The sequence below is a fragment of the Ambystoma mexicanum genome, chromosome 5p (assembly GCF_040938575.1).
Source record: "Ambystoma mexicanum isolate Mex_15411 chromosome 5p, UKY_AmexF1_1, whole genome shotgun sequence".
NCBI lineage: Eukaryota > Metazoa > Chordata > Amphibia > Caudata > Ambystomatidae > Ambystoma > Ambystoma mexicanum.
This window is the reverse complement of record NC_090930.1, coordinates 694,323,072-694,341,050: the sequence shown is the minus strand read 5'-3', so window position 1 is coordinate 694,341,050 and position 17,979 is coordinate 694,323,072. Positions and strand designations below refer to the sequence as shown.

Here is a 17,979-nt window from a genome sequence, read left to right as displayed (position 1 = left end):
CTGCTCACTCAGAGATAAAAGAGGTGATTTGACCAGGGAGCCGGTAGAGAGTAGCAATAGTAAGAGAGTGGTTAGGAGAGAGAGAGAGAGCCTGTAGACAAGGCATTTGAAAGAGGAGTAAATCTGAGTGGGAATGATAGAGGCAGGAATCCACTCAGGAAAGATCAGGGCTACAGCCATTCCGTGCCAGGTGGATCTGGGCACGGAGAGGATCTTGTATCCATCAGGGAGGATAGTGTGAAAGCTTGTGATAGAGCTGGCCATGAATCATGTCTCAGTAAGAGCGAGGACATCAAGGTCAAGTTCTTCCAGGGGGTGGCAGATGTCAGAGGAGTGTTTTACAGCAGAGCGAGAGTTGAGAGTGTTAAGATGGAGAAGGTTGTCAGCCTTAAAGACCTTCTGGGGAGGGGTTCAAGTCAGAGGAAAGCTCTGTGGAGGTGTGGATGGAGGCCGAGGTGGGGCAGAGGAGGAGGGAAGAGAGGCCAAGGTAGCCAAGGGAGGAGAGGAGGGGACAGCCTGGGGTGAAAGGAAGATCATGAGGCGAGGGAACCAGCTATCGAAGAGGAGGAGTTTGGCCTGAGGGCCTTGGACCATGAAGGTGCTGTTTAGGTAGGCATTAAAGATGACTGTAGAGGAGTCGAAGGAATCTATGAGGACTTCCCAGTGGATGCCACCATTAATGGGAGAAGAGGAGACAGGACAGAGCACAGAGATCATATGAGACATCCATAGATCTGGTGAAGGAACGACAAGGAGAAAGCAAAATTGACATGGGGCAAGCTTGCAAACGTTTTATTGCAACTAACCATATCGAACTACAGGGACGTATAAGGAACATGGAAGGGCTTGAGTACCACTAACCTCAAAAGAAAATAATAAAATATATAGGGAAACAATTGAACCCATAGACCTAGGGCCCTTTAAAACGAGGTAGCAATACTTAGAGATGGATGGGGATGCAGAATTTACTCAAACATCAATAATCAAACCGACTCAGGAAGTTGGCAAAACTTGGTGCTGTTTTATTTGCAATTTTCTAAAACAGAAAGTTACAACGGACACCAACGGAAGTTCACTCAATTTCTCTCAACACATGTTATAAAAAATCAACTTTTATAGTAAAAACTCAGTGATGTTACACTAAACCTACTTGAGGATGTGATAGGCTTACAAGGAACATCTAAGTATACGTTCCATACTGACGGGGGAAGTGATAGAGTCTCTACTGTCAGGTGGGCAACTAAGCCCATCCCAAGTGCAAGTCATCTTCTGTGTCATACTAATACTCAACACTTTATTGGTTAAACAAACTATAGGGCTCTTTGATACGTGGCCCTCTACAATTGGTTTGGTACTCTTGTACCCTTATGGAATATTCTACATGCTAGCAGCTTGCAGGCTACCACTCCAGGTGCAGGGAGGGTCAGTGTGGTCATGCCTCCCCTGCCAATCAGCCCAACATCTATCATCATTCATACAGTCTGCCAGTCAATTAAGGCTTTCAACTTGGCCTTGCAGAAGCTCTCTGTGCCTGAGAATAAACGGGAGTATCTTCGTGGTATCGGTGTAGCTCGACCCAATGTCTATTTTGATCTGATCATGTGACTGGAGATTGCGTTTTCGAGCTCTTTGCTGCATTTAATACTATTAAATGATGAACTATTGACGTCGTCAGTGTTTTTCCATTCCACCTCAAACAGAAGTGTGTTTCTTTCCCACATACATGTAACTACTGGATGGACAACCAGGCTCACAGTGGCCTCAACTTCTTGGTGCTGGGCCAGCAAGCCTTTCTTGTATTTCTCCTCCGCCATCATTTATTTTCCAACTGTGCCACACTGAAAACCCTTTCCAATTATGGGGTTTCAAGCCTTGCTAAAGTGCATCATGGAACATCCAGATTCTATACAATCCTATGTATATACGTTGGCGCATCGCTGCAAATTATTCACTACTTATCCAGTCATAAGATCACTTTGTCTACTTGCGTTACTGCATCTGTACAAGTTTACATGATTTTGCATCTTCTTCAGCATTTCTATAGCATGAGCATCCTCATCTCAAGCCCAAAATGTTGCTCATCTTTAACACCTCCTCCTTAGATCTCATAGAATGTTTATGTTCTTTTACCTCGTGCATCTTTTTTGGGTGCATCAGTTCTGCTTCAGATGATGTCACCGGTCTTCTTTCTCACTCATTCTCACACTTCTTCCGGGACTTTGTCCAAAAGGCCATCATATCTTCATGAATGCATATAGGATTTTCTCAAAGGATGCCTTGTTTCAAGAGATCTTTGCAGTACAGGCATTCTCACTGCTACTGCACGTGTCGGAATTTCTGGTTCCCAACATATAGGCAACATCGGGCTAGGAGCTTTTGGTGGGGGTACTTGACTCCTTCTCTACACCATAGAATGACTATAGTGAATTCTCATGAAGCCACAGGCCTAAAAAAAGGGAAGTAGAGATATAGACTCTACAGCATGAAGCACAGAGCCAGTTCTCGAAGCCAAGGACAAGGGTGGGTGGAAAGTTCTTGGCTCCCGGCACAGGGAGACACCTGCAAAATAACAGAATAAAATCCTCACTAATTACAGACAGAAAAACTAATTTTCTGTGGTCCTCACCCATGTGACTCAGCCCAGCCTAGAGAGGTGCTGTTCCCAACAAACCAGACAAGAATTATACATGTGATGTCCACTGAAAATTGCAACTTGCAGACACTCTCCCAGGCTAGGTGGCTATATCAGTGAAAACAAAGGGGGTGCACAGTCTTGAAAGGTACACTGAGTGCTGTGAACAGAACAGGGTCCCAGGCCTGGGGAGACCCACTCTTGCCAATAAAGAGACTCAAATCCTGGGGTGGTGTGCGAGGATGCCAAGGCCAATGTTCGTCCTGCGACCGTGCAACAATGTAATAGATCATTTTTCGGGAAGTCTCAGGCGAACCTACCTGACATGGGAATACCAATTGAATGACTCAAACAGGTGATCTCTACAGGTGCTATTACCTGAGCTGCCCAATGGGTTTGGTTCTTAGGTTTTCTGGGGAAGGCTGGTGATTGTGACCTCACTATGGGGTAAAAGCTAGTGACACAGGCCCAGGAACTGTGATTACCAGAGATTTGGATGTTTCCTCTATGTTCCCTGTCTGTTTGGAAAAATAAAGGACAGTTCCAATTTGTCTCATGGCTGAGTCCTCCGTCATTGCCAGGGGAGGGTTGGATGGGCCTTGGGCATTCTGCTAACCTGTGATTGTGTGGTGTGAACCCCTGGTCCTTTGGCGTACTATTACACACTATTTACCACCTCCATTGGTACCAGGGTACTCTGTTATAGTACATCTGTCTCTCATGCCATTACTCAATTTCAAAGTGCTTGCCAGTATTTTCTTCCATTTGGAGAGATTACCAGGATGGAAGAGAATGGGGAAGATAAACTCCAAATGCAAAGATAAACTACTTACCAGAGGTGGCAACAGCGCAGGACAGCAGGGTCAGTCGTACAGCCAAAGAGACCATCTGAGTCACCAATGAGAGAGAAAGAGAGATGCTGGTGAAGGCCACAGCCCTACAGGATTTTAAGAGAAACTGAGCGCACCACCAAACCACCAAGGAATGTTGGAACAGACCCGGGCCAAATCTGCAGAAGTTCCCTTACTGGGAGAACACTGAAACAAAAGCGTGAACATTGCCCATACCAGGCCCCCTTTATCTATGTTACATGGTGAGCCAGCACAGAGACCGCATTATGCTTCTCGACTGTAACACCTTCACGGCAGGTGCACCACCTTGTAAAGATTATCCCTTTCCTACACACAAATCAGGTTTGGCTAGGGAATGCTGGACAATCAAGGCAGAGGTAGGGACATTAAAGCGGGGGACATGAAACAGGAACTGTGTGTTTTCTGGCTGAGGTCAGAAGTGGAGTGAACGTAGAGCAATAGACCAACAGGAGGAAGGGAGCAGATGGTGTGGAGTGTGGAGGCATTCCTTGAAGGAAGGTGAAGTATTGGCATAGTGAGTGCAAGGGTACTGCAGTGCGTTTGCATGTTTGTGTGTCAGGTGGATAGAAGTTAGTGTAAGCAGTAAACGTGATATGAATGTTATTTGGCGAAGGAAGAGTGTTGTGCACTGAGTGGAGGAGACCAGTAGTAGCAGCAGAAGGCAAGTAGAATTAGCAGTTGGAGGAGCGTAGTGGTAGAAGTGGGAGGAGAGTAGCAGGAGGCGAAGGAGAGAGGTAGTAGTAGTGAGAGGACATTAGTGGTAGTGGTGGGAGGAGATCATCAGCTGTTTGAGGAGAGTAGAGGTAGTAGTAGAAGTAGAGTAGTAAGTTTAGAGTAGTAGTGGTAATGGTAGGAGTAGAGGGTATATGGGGAGTTGAAGTTATGTTAGATAGTAGTTGGATGAGTGGAATAGTAGAATGAGAGGAGGAACAGGAGGAGTAGTATGGGGTGGGTGGTTAGTAGCGGAGAAGGAGGAAAAGGAGAAGAGTTAATATCGAAGGGGGTGGTCAGTAATTTTTTCGAAAAAAAAATGTCAAAAGACAATTTTTTCGAAAAAATAATGTCAAAATAAAAAGGGGACCCCCCATTTCGAATAAAAAACGTATAAAAAAAATTTCTTTTTTTTCGACATTATTTTTTCGAAAAAATGACTTTCGACATTTTTGAATTCGAAAAAATTACTATGAACCATCAAAGGGTGGAGGCAGGAGGAAGGAGGATTGAAACCTTGGAGAGACAGAAGGATGGGTGGGAACGAGTCAACAAGCAGACAGTAGGAAGAGTAGAAAGGGAAAGGTGACAGTGAGTGTTCTTGGTTTTAGGTATCTCCAGCCAAATCAGTGCAAGACACTATTCCCTCTCTCTGGTCAAATTAAGTGGGGTTAGAGTAGGGAAAATTAGGAAGTCCCTGAGGGAGGTAAGACACCCTACATTTCTGGAGACCTTCATTAGAGAGAGAGAAGATCAAACACATTAGGGGTTACTGAGACATAGTACTAAATTGGGGTTATTGACATCAAGGCTAGAGTGAGCATCTCAGAGGAGGCAAGAGAGATAGGGATGGCCCTAGCACCACTTCCCAGAACCCCTTGTTCAGTTAGTGCCTCAGATCAATCAATTTGTCTTTCTTTAATTATTGCATCAATAACAGTCCCTACTTGTTGTAACAATTATAATATATACCATTGGACTGTCCCCGGGCTATGTGAATTCATATGTCATCTGTGATGTGATGCAAGCACTCCCTTTATACAAAATACATATGTGTTACTATGAGTAAACATTTAAAAGGAAACCTCTTCCCTAAGAATTCTCATTTGAGGTGCCAGAGGGAACACCTGAATGGTTTGGTGGGTGTTCTCAAGTCTGTGTCCAACCCTCTAGGCCATCATAAAACCAATCCAAGTAGAAGTACACTATGCAATACCAAGGGCAAAAAGCAATGTTTAAAGTGCAAAGTGCTTAATGAAGTACAACATGGTCAAGCTGATGGAAACGCAATACAAGTGCAATTTAGAACAAGGCCCGTGAAGTCTGTTAAAAGAACATTCAGCTGGTTTTGTTAATTAGAAACATTCAACAAATCAATAGTTTTAAGCATAAGCAAAGTAGCATGCAACAAGGGCTGAGTTCAATGTGTTTATTCTAATAAGAAATACTTAAGTCTTCAACATCCTCATCCTAATGCTAGATCCAGCTCCATTCAATCTCGAGAGTAGAGTAAAAGGTGCAACACCCCACAAAGCAACTGTATGATTTAGTTCATAAATGTTTAGAACTCTGTGTAATAAATACACATGGTGGTGGGAGTGTTTTGCTATGGCACACCCCGCTTTCACTGGCATAGCTTGAACACAGAGATCTCCCAAAATATGTTTAATTGCTATCTGGAATATAAATCATAAATTGTTTGGACATTTGTCTAAATATGATGGTTTCGATGTACTCAACTTTTGATTTGTCTTTCAAAGTCCCACAACAGGTAGATACATCAACAGGCTTCAAGCAGCACATAAACATATGCTCTTCCTTTCAGTCCAGCCACCTGCTCCCAAAATCCCTCTCGTGGCACCTGGTTCTGCCTTGGGAAAAACCTCTGCATGGAGTCCTCAGCCAGGCCTTCTTTGTTATATTTCCCATAAGCTTCCTCCAGTTGGAATCTCAGTCTTCTTTTCTTTCGTCAATGAGCTCTCCTGCTTTTTTGTTTCAGCAAAACTCTCCCTTCTTCTTGTGTTAGAGTTTAAATACCCAGCAAACTTCACCCATGCAGCATCATTTGATGCAGTGAATTTTGATTGGACCTAGCATATGATATGCTCCCTTCATTTCCGCCCACGCACTTGGACCCCCTCCCAGTTTCTTTTGGACAATGTATTGTGATGTCTCAAGGGTATGTGAGGGCAGAGAAGAGCTTGCCCTCCTCCCTGGAATGAGGACTCAAAATATAACTGGAATATGTACTCTTCTTAGAAATCACTACAAAGAAAAGTGCCATTGATAAGAATTATATGCTCTGATCTGTAACATTATTCTGAATACAGAAACATCATTTTTCTTTTGTCACAAAATGCATAAGATAGAATTAAAACATACGTGTTATGCAATAATTATACATTTTAAAATATCCTTTTTATTTTTGTGTGATACACTTTTCTGTTGAATTCAGGTCTGTCTTTGTTTTCCAGATCAGATAAGCTGTTAAAAACTAGTGTCAATATTGTACTTCCCAATGTCTATTTAAATGCATCTTTGGTGTCATATCTAATGGTGACCCGGGACCCACGTCACTCTTTTGCCAGGTTGGCCTTCAAAATTACTTTAAAATTTAACACCATGAGAACCCAAATTCAGAAATACATTTTTATTTGTTTTTCATGTTTTGAAAGCAGGCCTATTGTAACAAGTGAACAGAGATATGACATCACTTTTTTCATTTTATTAAAGTGAATTTGATGGGTTTGGAGATGTCTGATTTCAAAAGAGGGTACTTCTGAAATACATCAGGGTGAAGTGGAGTTTGGATCTTAGGTTCTCAAAATGTCTAATGTCCACATACATTACTACCATGCCAAAGGCAGACTTAACTGCATCGAGGTATAACCAAAGGGAGGAGTCGAGCCTGAACTGCTAGGCCAGGTCCCCTCTGCAAAGAAATGCAAGCAGCCACAGACATGTTTCAGTCTTGTCAGGCCTAATCAGTGAGGTGCAGTTTGGATTCCTATGGCGAGCAAGGAACCATGTCTGTGCATACCCTCTCTCACACAGGGAGACATGCTATGAACAAATAAGTGATGAGTGCAAGGTTTTGAGTAAATCTTAAGCACTGGCACTGCTCTGGCCAACTTTCCATACCACCGTTTTTTAGCCTGTCTCTGCCATAGAAAAAGGGGTCCAGCCATAGGCAAATTAGTCAGTGACTGCTATCTTCTTCTTCTTAACTGTGTCAAAAAACAGGGAAGAATGACTAACCACTGAGATTAGCAGAATAAAAACATTTTCAGGGATTTCCGAAAGATAAGATTGTCATTCTCCAAACAAAAAGAGAGTGGAAGTGAATTCCAAAGGAGGGGATCTGCAACCGTGACTCTTCCGTTACCATGTGACTTCAAGTTGGATTTAGGGAAGTAAAGAAGCTCCTTATTAGTTGAAGGTAGAATGCCGTCTGGGGCAGAAAGCTGAATCTTACGATCCAGATCAATGGTTGCCAAGAGTTGTTGCCCTAGTTTGAACAAGAAATTGATTGCTGCACCCAGCATGTTCAGGCCGCTTTTTGAAACATCAGCCTCTTCAGCGCAGATCCAAATTGACAGTTGTACCTAAACTACTGGTCTCATCAAAACGCGACCCTCGAACGCTGAAACAAACCGCCCAACCCGAACTGTGCATCCAGTCACCAAAATCTTTGCCATTGTACCGACTGTCAAACTGCCCCTGAGATACCTCACGCTTCACATTTCTTGGAACGCTGCTTCAAACCACAGCAAATTCAGCTTGACCCCGGCTTAACACCTGTTTCCCATCTGGAAAACCCATCCTCTGCATTCAAGCCAGATTCAAACTACTTGCACAGCACCAAGAAGCCTGGTTTGATGCTGTTGAACCACCAAGAACAGCAGACGGCATTACTAACTGCCTCCCCTGCTTCATTGTTGTGCCCTAGAGTGGTTAGGTCATCTTTAATCACTTTTTCAAACAAGAACATATCTTTTTATGAACATTATGGTTTTTGATTGCCTTTCACCCCTGTTTCATTACACAGAGTGGAGTCTCTTTCTGTTTTTCAATATTCTGTGTTCCACAGGTGTGGAGATTTGTAGTATTTTCTGTTTAGGTGTGTACGGTGTGTTTAATTAAGAATATATATATTTTACAGAACATTGATTGGACATCCCTTTTATTTTGGACTACTATACTTTTCTCTTATTGATGCTACTGGATCACATCCACATCACTCTTCAGAGTATAGCCATCCCTCGGCCCACATTGCAGCAAAAGGTGACAGAGGTATATCTATTGACTGTGCCTGTTTCACCTTTATGATTGGGATCACACTTGTTTTTTAGAGTTGTGGGGGCTGAGTATGCTGTTTAGCCACAACTCATCATTGCAATACAGCCACAGTGTGACATCCAGAACAGGACAGAATTAGCCAGATCAATAAGAACCCCAGAATCAGATACACTGCTCCAGGAGTCCTGCAGAGCTGCACTGAACAGAGCCTCTTCTCAGTCCGTATCGGAATTGTATCCTGTACCAGGAACCTCTGATGAACCGTAACTTTGTGCTACTTTGGCTAAAATTGGCTGCCCCTAAACTCTTTGGTGCATCAGCTTCAGATCAAGTGAACCGTTTGCTGGTTCCATTTGGTAGCTTCCATTGTGGTTTCTATTGGTGACCTGTCCACTTCACCTTACTAGCTCCTTGGTAGCTTCCCTAGGAGACCCAAAAGCATAGCATGAATGTGGGGGTAGGAAGACTGCTAAGCTCCCAGTCCCAGCAATCCTAGATCCGCGGTTCTTATACAGCCTTGCTCGGTTTTGGGCAGGTTCTATGGCATGTAAAGTAAGTTGGAGTTGTGACGGGGAAGCGTTCCTGCATAATATTACTTCAGAGTTAGAGTCTACCACACATTGGGGGCCACCATTTCTAATGTGGTAGCCAACTAACCTTCCACACTCCCAGACTCCCAAAACAGTCAGGAAAACATCAAATGAAGATGGAGGCATGTTCAGGATCCAGGACGCTCAGCTTGCAATTACATTTTAGTTTATAATTCTGCACTGCAATTAGTTTTTTAACATGGTAAGAGCTATGCTTAGAGAATGGTCGCAGAAATTTAATAGGACGGTGGCAAAAAATAATGGTGCAATCACACATTCATCTGCACCAGGTGGACCCTCTGTTATGAGTGAGACTAGTGTAGATAATCGTTTTACATCATGGTTAATCGGGCCCTGAGTAACATGCGTTGCTTCTCCCGTTTCGCGCGCCGCATGATCCTGGAGCGCAGCCGCTGTGGCTGCATGCAATCAATGTGCAGTACAGTTCCAAGGGCCATGCATAATAGCACACAGTCAAATACCAACCTCAGGGGGTGCCCAGATATGACTGTAGTCGCATTAAGGTTTCAAGTCATCAATAAGGGGAACGTTCCGCCATCGCTTGTCAGTTTTGACGTTTTGATGCAGCTAATTGCTTTGTGGCATGGGGCGATTTCCCACACCTGCTGGAAAAGCAAATCTCATGTGATTGTGTGCCTTCCTCGCGCCGTTTTCAGTGAAACGGATTTACCGAAGTGTGCAATATTCCCATGAAACTACACTAGTATCTTCTGTTAATGTTAATATATCAAATCTAATAACATCAACATCTCATTAAAGTCCAACATGTACCTTCATATGTGAATGCCTGCTAATGTCATCAACGTGCTGACAAAAACATCGATTTTGCAAACATCAATGTACGTGCATCGATTTCCAGATTTGTATTTTGGGATTTTCTTTTTGCGGAGCGCGTGGTGTTTTTTTTTTCCCATCCCCCTTATCTGGCATATGATTTGAATGAAAGAAAAAGCCACACATGTCAATCGGCTTAGTCATGTTTTCATTTCCCTGCTCCAATTCTGAAGCCTTTACTCTTTTCTAAGGCAATGCGCTGGGGTTGCTCTTAGCCGGTCTTCTCCTCTCGCCAGAGATGTCAACAGGTTGTCAAGAGAAATAAATGTTCCATTTCACACATCTCTCATGCCGAATTCTACTTTTGATCAGGAAAACATCGAATCCCTGATCATCGATACATATTTTCAGTGGTATTTCTGATATTCATTGTTGCCTCTCTGTATTTCTCTAAATGCAATGGAATATCAAAGCAACACTCTTTCTGGTGGCCTTGCTGTCAGGCCATTAATTTACTTATATCTTCTTTCTAATGTGTTTTAAACATCACTTTTTTAGATCCTAATGAGTCTGTAATATATATACAGTTATTTGGACGTTACCTAGCCAATTAAAAATGTTACATTATAAAGTGCTTGAAGCTGACTGAATCCACCTTCCAAGGGCCGCAATGTTAGATAATGTTATCACCCATGTCAATGTACTTCATGTATTTGCATTGGAAAGGTGAAGTGCTGGTGATGTTTTAACCCAAGACTGCAAAGCGACAAACGCTTGCTTAGGCAGGCACCTAACTTGCTGAGCATTTAACAGCCCCCGGCCTGGCTATGCTAGGCCGTCCTCTGCCAAGGTCTAAGCATATTCAAATCTTTAGATAAAAATAAATAAATTCTGAAGTAGCATTTTTTCTGGGTACTAACTGACAATTTAACTCCTGAAGTACAAGGCGGTCTATTGAGCTAGCACACAGATCCCGCTATGGGATTGTTGATATGCATAAAAGGGATTTCTTGAAGCGTGGCTTATTTTGCCATTTCTTGCCATGTCCTTTATCACACTGCTATGCTGTTCCATATTATCCCTGCTCTGCCAAAGGGGCCACATGGTGCCGTAACCGTGTCAGTAATGCACTGTTGGCTACATCACAGTCACACCTTCTCACCCTCAGCGGTACACTCTAGTTTATCACCCGCAGGGTCCAAAACATAGATGTAGTGTCTCGTCATATTGCTGGTGCAAGACGTGAGACAAGCTTCCCCCTGCTCACTAGCAGTCACATCACTGGGTTTAAAATGCGTCCTTGGCCTGGGAGGACAAATCAGTGTTAGACAGAATTAATGTTGCAGATATGCAGCACTGCTGTGATGACAGTGGCAACCGTCTCTAAATGTTGGCCTTTAATCCGTGCTCCCATTGACCTGCTACTAAGAGGCACCATATCCCAACCTCCAGTTGAGTGAAAGGCTATAAACAATGATATGGAATTATTCACTTTTCTAAACAATCGAAATCCTTCATAAATATGTTTTCTGATGGCATATAATTATCTTAACTTTTTTATTAAATCCGAAATATTCTTTCATTGTTCCTATGAATACAAAATCAATGCATACACTAGCACAATGTGGCATTCCAAAATGAAGGGAACCATTTGACCTGGCCTTTGGGTATTTGGGGCAAGGGCAGTCGCCTCCCATAATGTGACACGTTCCTTTGGATGCTGTCGATGTTGTGTATGCTGTTTCCCTTCTACACAACTGAGTAGGCAAGGCAAGAGGCGCCCCCCCCCTTAGGGTGGGTGCAAACACAGCTACAGAACACGCTACCCCTGGCCTCAGCCCAGGGAGAACAGTGCTCCCGGAGAATTGCCTCACATCCTGACGATGCCTTAATGAAGATGATCAGACTTCAGTAGTAGTCAAGGCAAGAGGCGGCCTCCCTTAGTGTGGGTACAAACATAGCTACAGAACATGCCACGCCTAGCCTCAGCCCAGGGAGAACAGTGCTCCCGGAGAATCGCCTCACATCCTGATGATGCCTTAATGAAGATGATCAGACTTCAGGAGTAGGCATGGCAAGAGGCGGCCTCCCTTAAGGGTGGGTACAAACGGTTCTACGTTATTTAATCGCTGGACTTTTCATCGCAGGGTTTTTTACCACAAATTTTTTTTTTAAAAAAACCATTGAATTTTTTATTTTTGGGGGGTTAACCACCTAAATCCCCCGTACACTTTATTTATTTTTTTATTCCCTTACACACATTTTTTAAACTTTTTAACCCCCCCCCAAAAAAAAAAAAACGAGTTTTTTTTCGAAAATAAATTCGCGGTAAAAAAACCTGCGATGAAAAGTCTTGCGATCAAAGGACGGTATACCGTACAAACATAGCTACAGAACATGCCACCCCTGGCCTCAGCCCAGGGAGAACAGCGCTCCCGGAGAATCGCCTCTCACCTTGATTTGTATTTGTATTTGTATTTATTTTATTTATAAAGCGCAGCCAGGCCCAGGGGCATACGGGCGCATAGGTTAGATCTGGTTACAGTTGCAATTGAAAGCAGTCAATAAGGGTTACGTTACATTGCAGTTACAGGTGGGTACAGGTTCATGCCTTCATGAAGATGATCAGACTTCAGGAGTAGGCAAGGCAAGAGGTGGCCTCCCTTAGGGTGGGTACCAACATAACTACATAACATGCCACCCCTAGCCTCAGCCCAGGGAGTACAGGGCTCTCGGAATTGCCTCACTCCTTGACGATGCCTTCATGAAGATGATCAGACTTCCCTGATGCCACTGCTGCCCGCAGGCACATGAACATAGCATTACAAGGTGCTAGAGCACCAAGAGTACCCCTTTTTACCTTTAGGAAATGTGGCAGCGAAGATGCAGTGGCAGAGTCGCAAGATGGGCATGTGCTACAAGAATCACCCCCTTCACCTGCTTGAGTAGTTACCATCATTCTCTGCAAGCTTGAACAATGTAGTTATTTCATCATTGATAAAGATTTCATGGGGAAATTACGACAGCCCAGGCTTTTCTTATCGTAATAAAATTTGGAAAAACAATAAATTAAACATTCCTCCAAAATGTGAAAATTGCCTATGAGGCTGATACATAAAATCATCACTCTGCGGTCCACTTAGAACAATATTTTCTACAATAAAACTATCATGCACCACAATGGCAAGTTGCCTTTGTGAAACTAAAAGAGCCAGTTAATGCCCCTTACCCTTCTAAAGGACCTATTCAATTTCAGGTACTTTGCACAGGCTTGGTGATATATTGATTTCCATGGCAGGGCGGTTAGTATAGCCTGCTGTCATTGGCCAGAGGAAACTAACATATCATCCTGTAAGATCTGCCCCCACAAAAACATCAACAGAAATTTGGGTCATAATCTAATGTCACAGTTCTTCCTCTATTTTACCATTTGCCAGCAACTCTCTTTAACCACCAGTTCATCAGTAGACCGGTTGTTAGTTGGTGAAATCCCATTCTTTGACAATGCTGCTGATTTGATGGAAACTTTCAATCTACTCTTAAGGAGTGGATAGTGCAACTTCCTGAGGTCCTGATAGCTGCACGTCCAAAGACCTCAAAAGATCAACAGAGCAATTATCAGTAACGTTCCTTTGCAGGCAAGATTTTGGTGGAAAGGGTTTTTTCAGGCCACTGCAAGACAGACAAAACAATATAATCTCCCAAATAATTATCAGCCTGGTATCTGTTCAACCTATGATATTGCCTCTGGAATATTTTGGATGATGATGGGTAGTCTCCCGAGACTTATCCTATTGAAATTGTTTGATCCTTTCTGCACTGTGGATAGCCACATTTTCTGAAATCTTATGGAAGATGCAGAAGTCTGCTTGATCGCTCTTCCACAGCTTGCGTCTTTTGGATGTGTGAGAAGTTCACAAAGTGTTCTGGGAGAAATGGACTGTTCTTACAAATTCTTCCTGTGTGGGGCTGCACATGGCTCACCTTGCTATCCATCAGTGGCTCGTATTCTTCTGGGACAATGTCGTCCCATCGTTCAATTTCACACGGTACCATCATATCGAGCTCTGTGTCAGTGGCCGTACAAACCAATATTATAAAAAGGAAACACTCTAAATGTAAATTGGAGTAAACGGGTGCAGGTTGATTTCAGCTCCATCCCTATAACACACCTGTGTTCATCATTTTTGTTAACCAAATTCAAATTCACAAGAAAGTCCAGATAGCCCGATCAAAATTCATAGAACCTGGTCCAAGCTAAATTTATAAGTTCACCATACTTTTTCTTTGGTTGTCTTTGCCACATTCTTCCTTTTATATGAAAGCTTATAAATATGGCTGCCCCGTTTATTCAGTGTTTCATTGACTTTTTCAACCATCTGTTCTATGATATTAGCACAAATTAAAACTGCCAATAACGAAAGAGTGGATCTCAGAGAATTTGATTCTAGTGTTACAGATTTGACATCATGATCAATGGTGCAAAGAAATTAAATATTACCTTTTTAGTAATACATCCCATCATTGAATTGTGATGAGGTAAATGCTCTAAGAAGCTTTTGAATCAGCATTGTGGGGCATATAGAATAGCCTTTACTCATGTATTAGCACAATTACTCATGTTCTGTAAGCCAGTTGAATAAAATAAAAAAATAAAAAAACATCAAATGAGGCAGCACTCTGGCTGCAGCTAAAGTTTCTGAATGTATCCGTCATCAGTTGGGTTGGGCAGCAACGATGTTAATGGCTGAATCCATTGGAGGGGCACTACCAATCATTCTTCACAGCAATAGCTCCCATCCTGCCCCCCCAACCCAACCCGCACCATCCAGGGCAGTTGCCCACCATAATAAGATTCATTAGTTAGACATTAACTTGAAAGCTAGCTTAGGGTGGTTGCAGGATTTTACCTGAATAGAAAAAGCTAGTTTAAATGTTTGAAAAATCTGACTACTTAACGTGTCTAGTTCACAGAAGTTACATAACTATTTTGCCTGCTTAGAATGTTCAACTGGTTTTATATTGACAATTGAAATCTCAGTGCATAACTTGTACTCACCTTTGTCTGCACACTATTCTTCCACTTACCACGCCCCCGAACGAGCCCTGCATGCACCAAAATCCTGGCCTTGTTTAACTCCTTCCTTGTCTGACTCAAACGATCCTGCCTTCAGCGAGAAAACCCTCTTGGAAGGAAATGACCACGGAGCAGCATCCTTAAGCACACTCAACCCACACAGCTCAATGTAATGGTCTGATTGCAAATAGAGGCTCCCAAGAACAATTCTAACCCATCGGAGTCCTTACCTAAAGCATCCTTCTGGCCTCTTCCCTGCAAACACTTCCCTTCGACGCTACGCGTTTCACCCTCAAGCGCACCCAATTCACCACCAGTGGAAATCCATAAACTGTGGGCAATGAGAGTGCCAGTCTGCGGCCACTTTCCAATGGCAGAACGGGTCAATTACTTAATTTCCATCAGTTACATCCCCAAGGCTCTCAAACTGTCAAACCTCCACAGACCCTAAAATAATGTCACTTTATTTGACATTCAGAGGTGTTGTTTATGGGAGAGCAATAGAGGCATGTGCCCTCAGCCGCCACCCTGGGAAGGGCACCCCTGTCTGCCTAATGAAAAGACATGGGCACTTTTTTAAAAAATAAAAAAAAACATTAAAGTGACACATGCCATGCCATTGTTTAGTGTGCTGCAGAGTTTCTGATACTGCGGCCTGCCGTTTGTTTTCAGCCAGGATCTGATCTGATCAATTAATCCAGTGCTGCATTTTGTGTTCATAGTAGTACATACAATTTGTGTATTCTCTACAGTGTAACTCATGTTGAGTTTCCACCTTTCTTTGGGGAATATGTTAGACACGTGCAACAACCAAAGTTGAAATTCATGATGTTAAATGTGCATGCCACTAAGGTTCAGGAAATGGCACATAGATGGGTGCCCATATGCTAGCTCACAGTACTACAGCCCAGAAAGGCATGCTCAACCTTTCTTTTCTGAGGTTAGTAAACACTTGTGTGATATTGACACCTATTCTGTTACAAAACAACGTACTTACACCCTGAAAGCTCCAGTTATAAATACAAACATAACATCAGTAGGGTACAGGTCTAGAGGTTGGTCCCTTCAAATGATTGTACAAATTGGAAAGCCACCAACAATGAGGAGAATAACGGAATTAGTCAGGAGAGGGGGTTAGGTAGCCAAATGCGACACTTTGGAACCAAAGTGAAGTTGAAGTTCAAATTCTGGCTTTGACACTAAACGATTCTATGATCCTAATCAAATGAGCTTATCTCGCTGTACAGCAATTTGCTGTTTTCTCTAAAAGAAAACATAGCCTTCTCACATTTTGGTGGCATTGCAGGGATCTGTCACATCTTTAGATTTACATAGGTTTTGGACTACAACTCCCATCAGTCCTATCCCTGACCAGAGTAGGCAACATGGAGGAAACATGGGAGTTGTATTGAAATAGCAATGAGCTGCAGATCCGCGACTTAGCCCTTTGTTGGCTTCTTCTTCTCATCTAGACTATTTGGGTGGATAGAGTCCTGGACAGGTGGCAACCCAATGTCAATAGGACCATGTGAATTTGAAACAAGGAAGGTTTTATTTTGTATTTGTATTTTTATGTGTTTTATTTGTAGTGCACACCTGGCCTACCGGCGCCTGGGCACATTTCTTAGGGAAGGGTAACAAAGGAGGTACAAAGTAGCAATAACATTTACAACAATAGAAGAGCACAGTAATAATAAGCGAATTTACACTTTTTACAGGGGCAATATATCAAAGAAGCATATTTGAAACAGAGATACTAGACTATATTAATGTGTGGCAGTTACATAATCGCTGTGATGTGGTCCTGCTCATTAAGCCAAGATTTGACTTTGTTCTTGAATGTCAGGTAAGAACGTTCAACTCTCAATGGGGCGGGTACTGTGTCCGGAGTTTAGCAGCGAGGACTGGGAAACTGGATCCCCCTGCTTTCTGAAGCTTGAATCTGGGTTTTACCAACAAGTGGTCTTGTGCAGATCTTAGAAGTCTGTTAGGAATGTGCGTGGTGAAGCGGTTGGCAAGGTAAATAGGTGCCTGGTTAGTTCTAGATTTGTGAGTTAGGGCAAGGGTTTTGAGAGATATTCTGGAGGCAATAGGGAGCCAATTTAAACTGTGTTGTGTGTCAGATATGTGGGATTTCCTGGAGATATTGAGGGCTGCCCTTATAGCATTGTTCTGGGTGACTTGGAGCTTGTAATTGTTTCTTTGGCTAGTACCTAGATATAGGGCATTACAGTAGTCCATTTTTGCCATAACAAGGGTTCTAGCGAGGATAATGCAGTTGGGGGGAGTTAGGAAAAGTCTGCAGGCTGTTATAAGCTTACAAGTGTAGGCCGATGCAGAAACAACAACATTTGTTTGTCTTGTGAGTGATAAGGTGGAGTTGAAATAGATACCTAGTGTTTTAGTATACTTAGAGATGTTGATAGTTTTTCTGTCAATGGTAAAGGATTTGAAGGTGGAATCCAGTTTACTGAGTCTGGAGTGAGAGCCACGGATGAGTAGCTCAGTTTTCTCATCGTTTAGGCACAGTCCATGGTGTGCCATCCAAGCCTGGATGATCAAGTAGACGGCATTAAGCGCTTTGGAGTCAGTAAAATGATCACCCGTGATGGGGAGGAGTATCTGGGTGTCATCAGCATAGTTAGTGTAGATGACACCCAGATAGTCGAGAATATCAAAAAGAGACTTTGTAAATACATTATAAAGCACTGGGGAGACACAAGAGCCTTGAGGGACTCGGCATAGGACTGGTGATGGTTCGGCTGAAGCGGTCGGTGAGAAGACACGCATAGTTCTGCTTGCTAAGAACGATCTGATCCATGAAGTGGCTTCGTCAGAGAAGTGAGCAGCAGTTTTAAGGTGTTGGACTAAGATTTGGTGGTTGACCAAATTGAAAGCTGCCGAGAGGTCAAGCAATAGAAGTAAGGCCAATTTACCTTTATCTTTTAAATCCTCAATTTGTGTTTTGAGGTCAATGAGGGCGGTTTCAGTTCCGTCTCTAGG

General features: G+C 43.0%; 1 protein-coding gene across 5 annotated transcripts in view; it reads right to left on the bottom strand.

Moving 5' to 3' along the window:
* GABRA3 (gamma-aminobutyric acid type A receptor subunit alpha3) overlaps positions 1-17,979 on the bottom strand; it is a 2,265,987-nt gene that overhangs the window by 2,226,936 nt on the left and 21,072 nt on the right. Inside the window, exon 2 of one of the 5 annotated variants that reach the window (XM_069613066.1) lies at positions 3,466-3,520. The exons of the other annotated variants lie outside the window; for them this stretch is intronic. Within the exon in view, the coding sequence (XP_069469167.1) occupies positions 3,466-3,520 (55 nt within the window). The remainder of the gene's footprint in view (positions 1-3,465; positions 3,521-17,979) is intronic. 5 annotated transcript variants of the gene reach the window in all.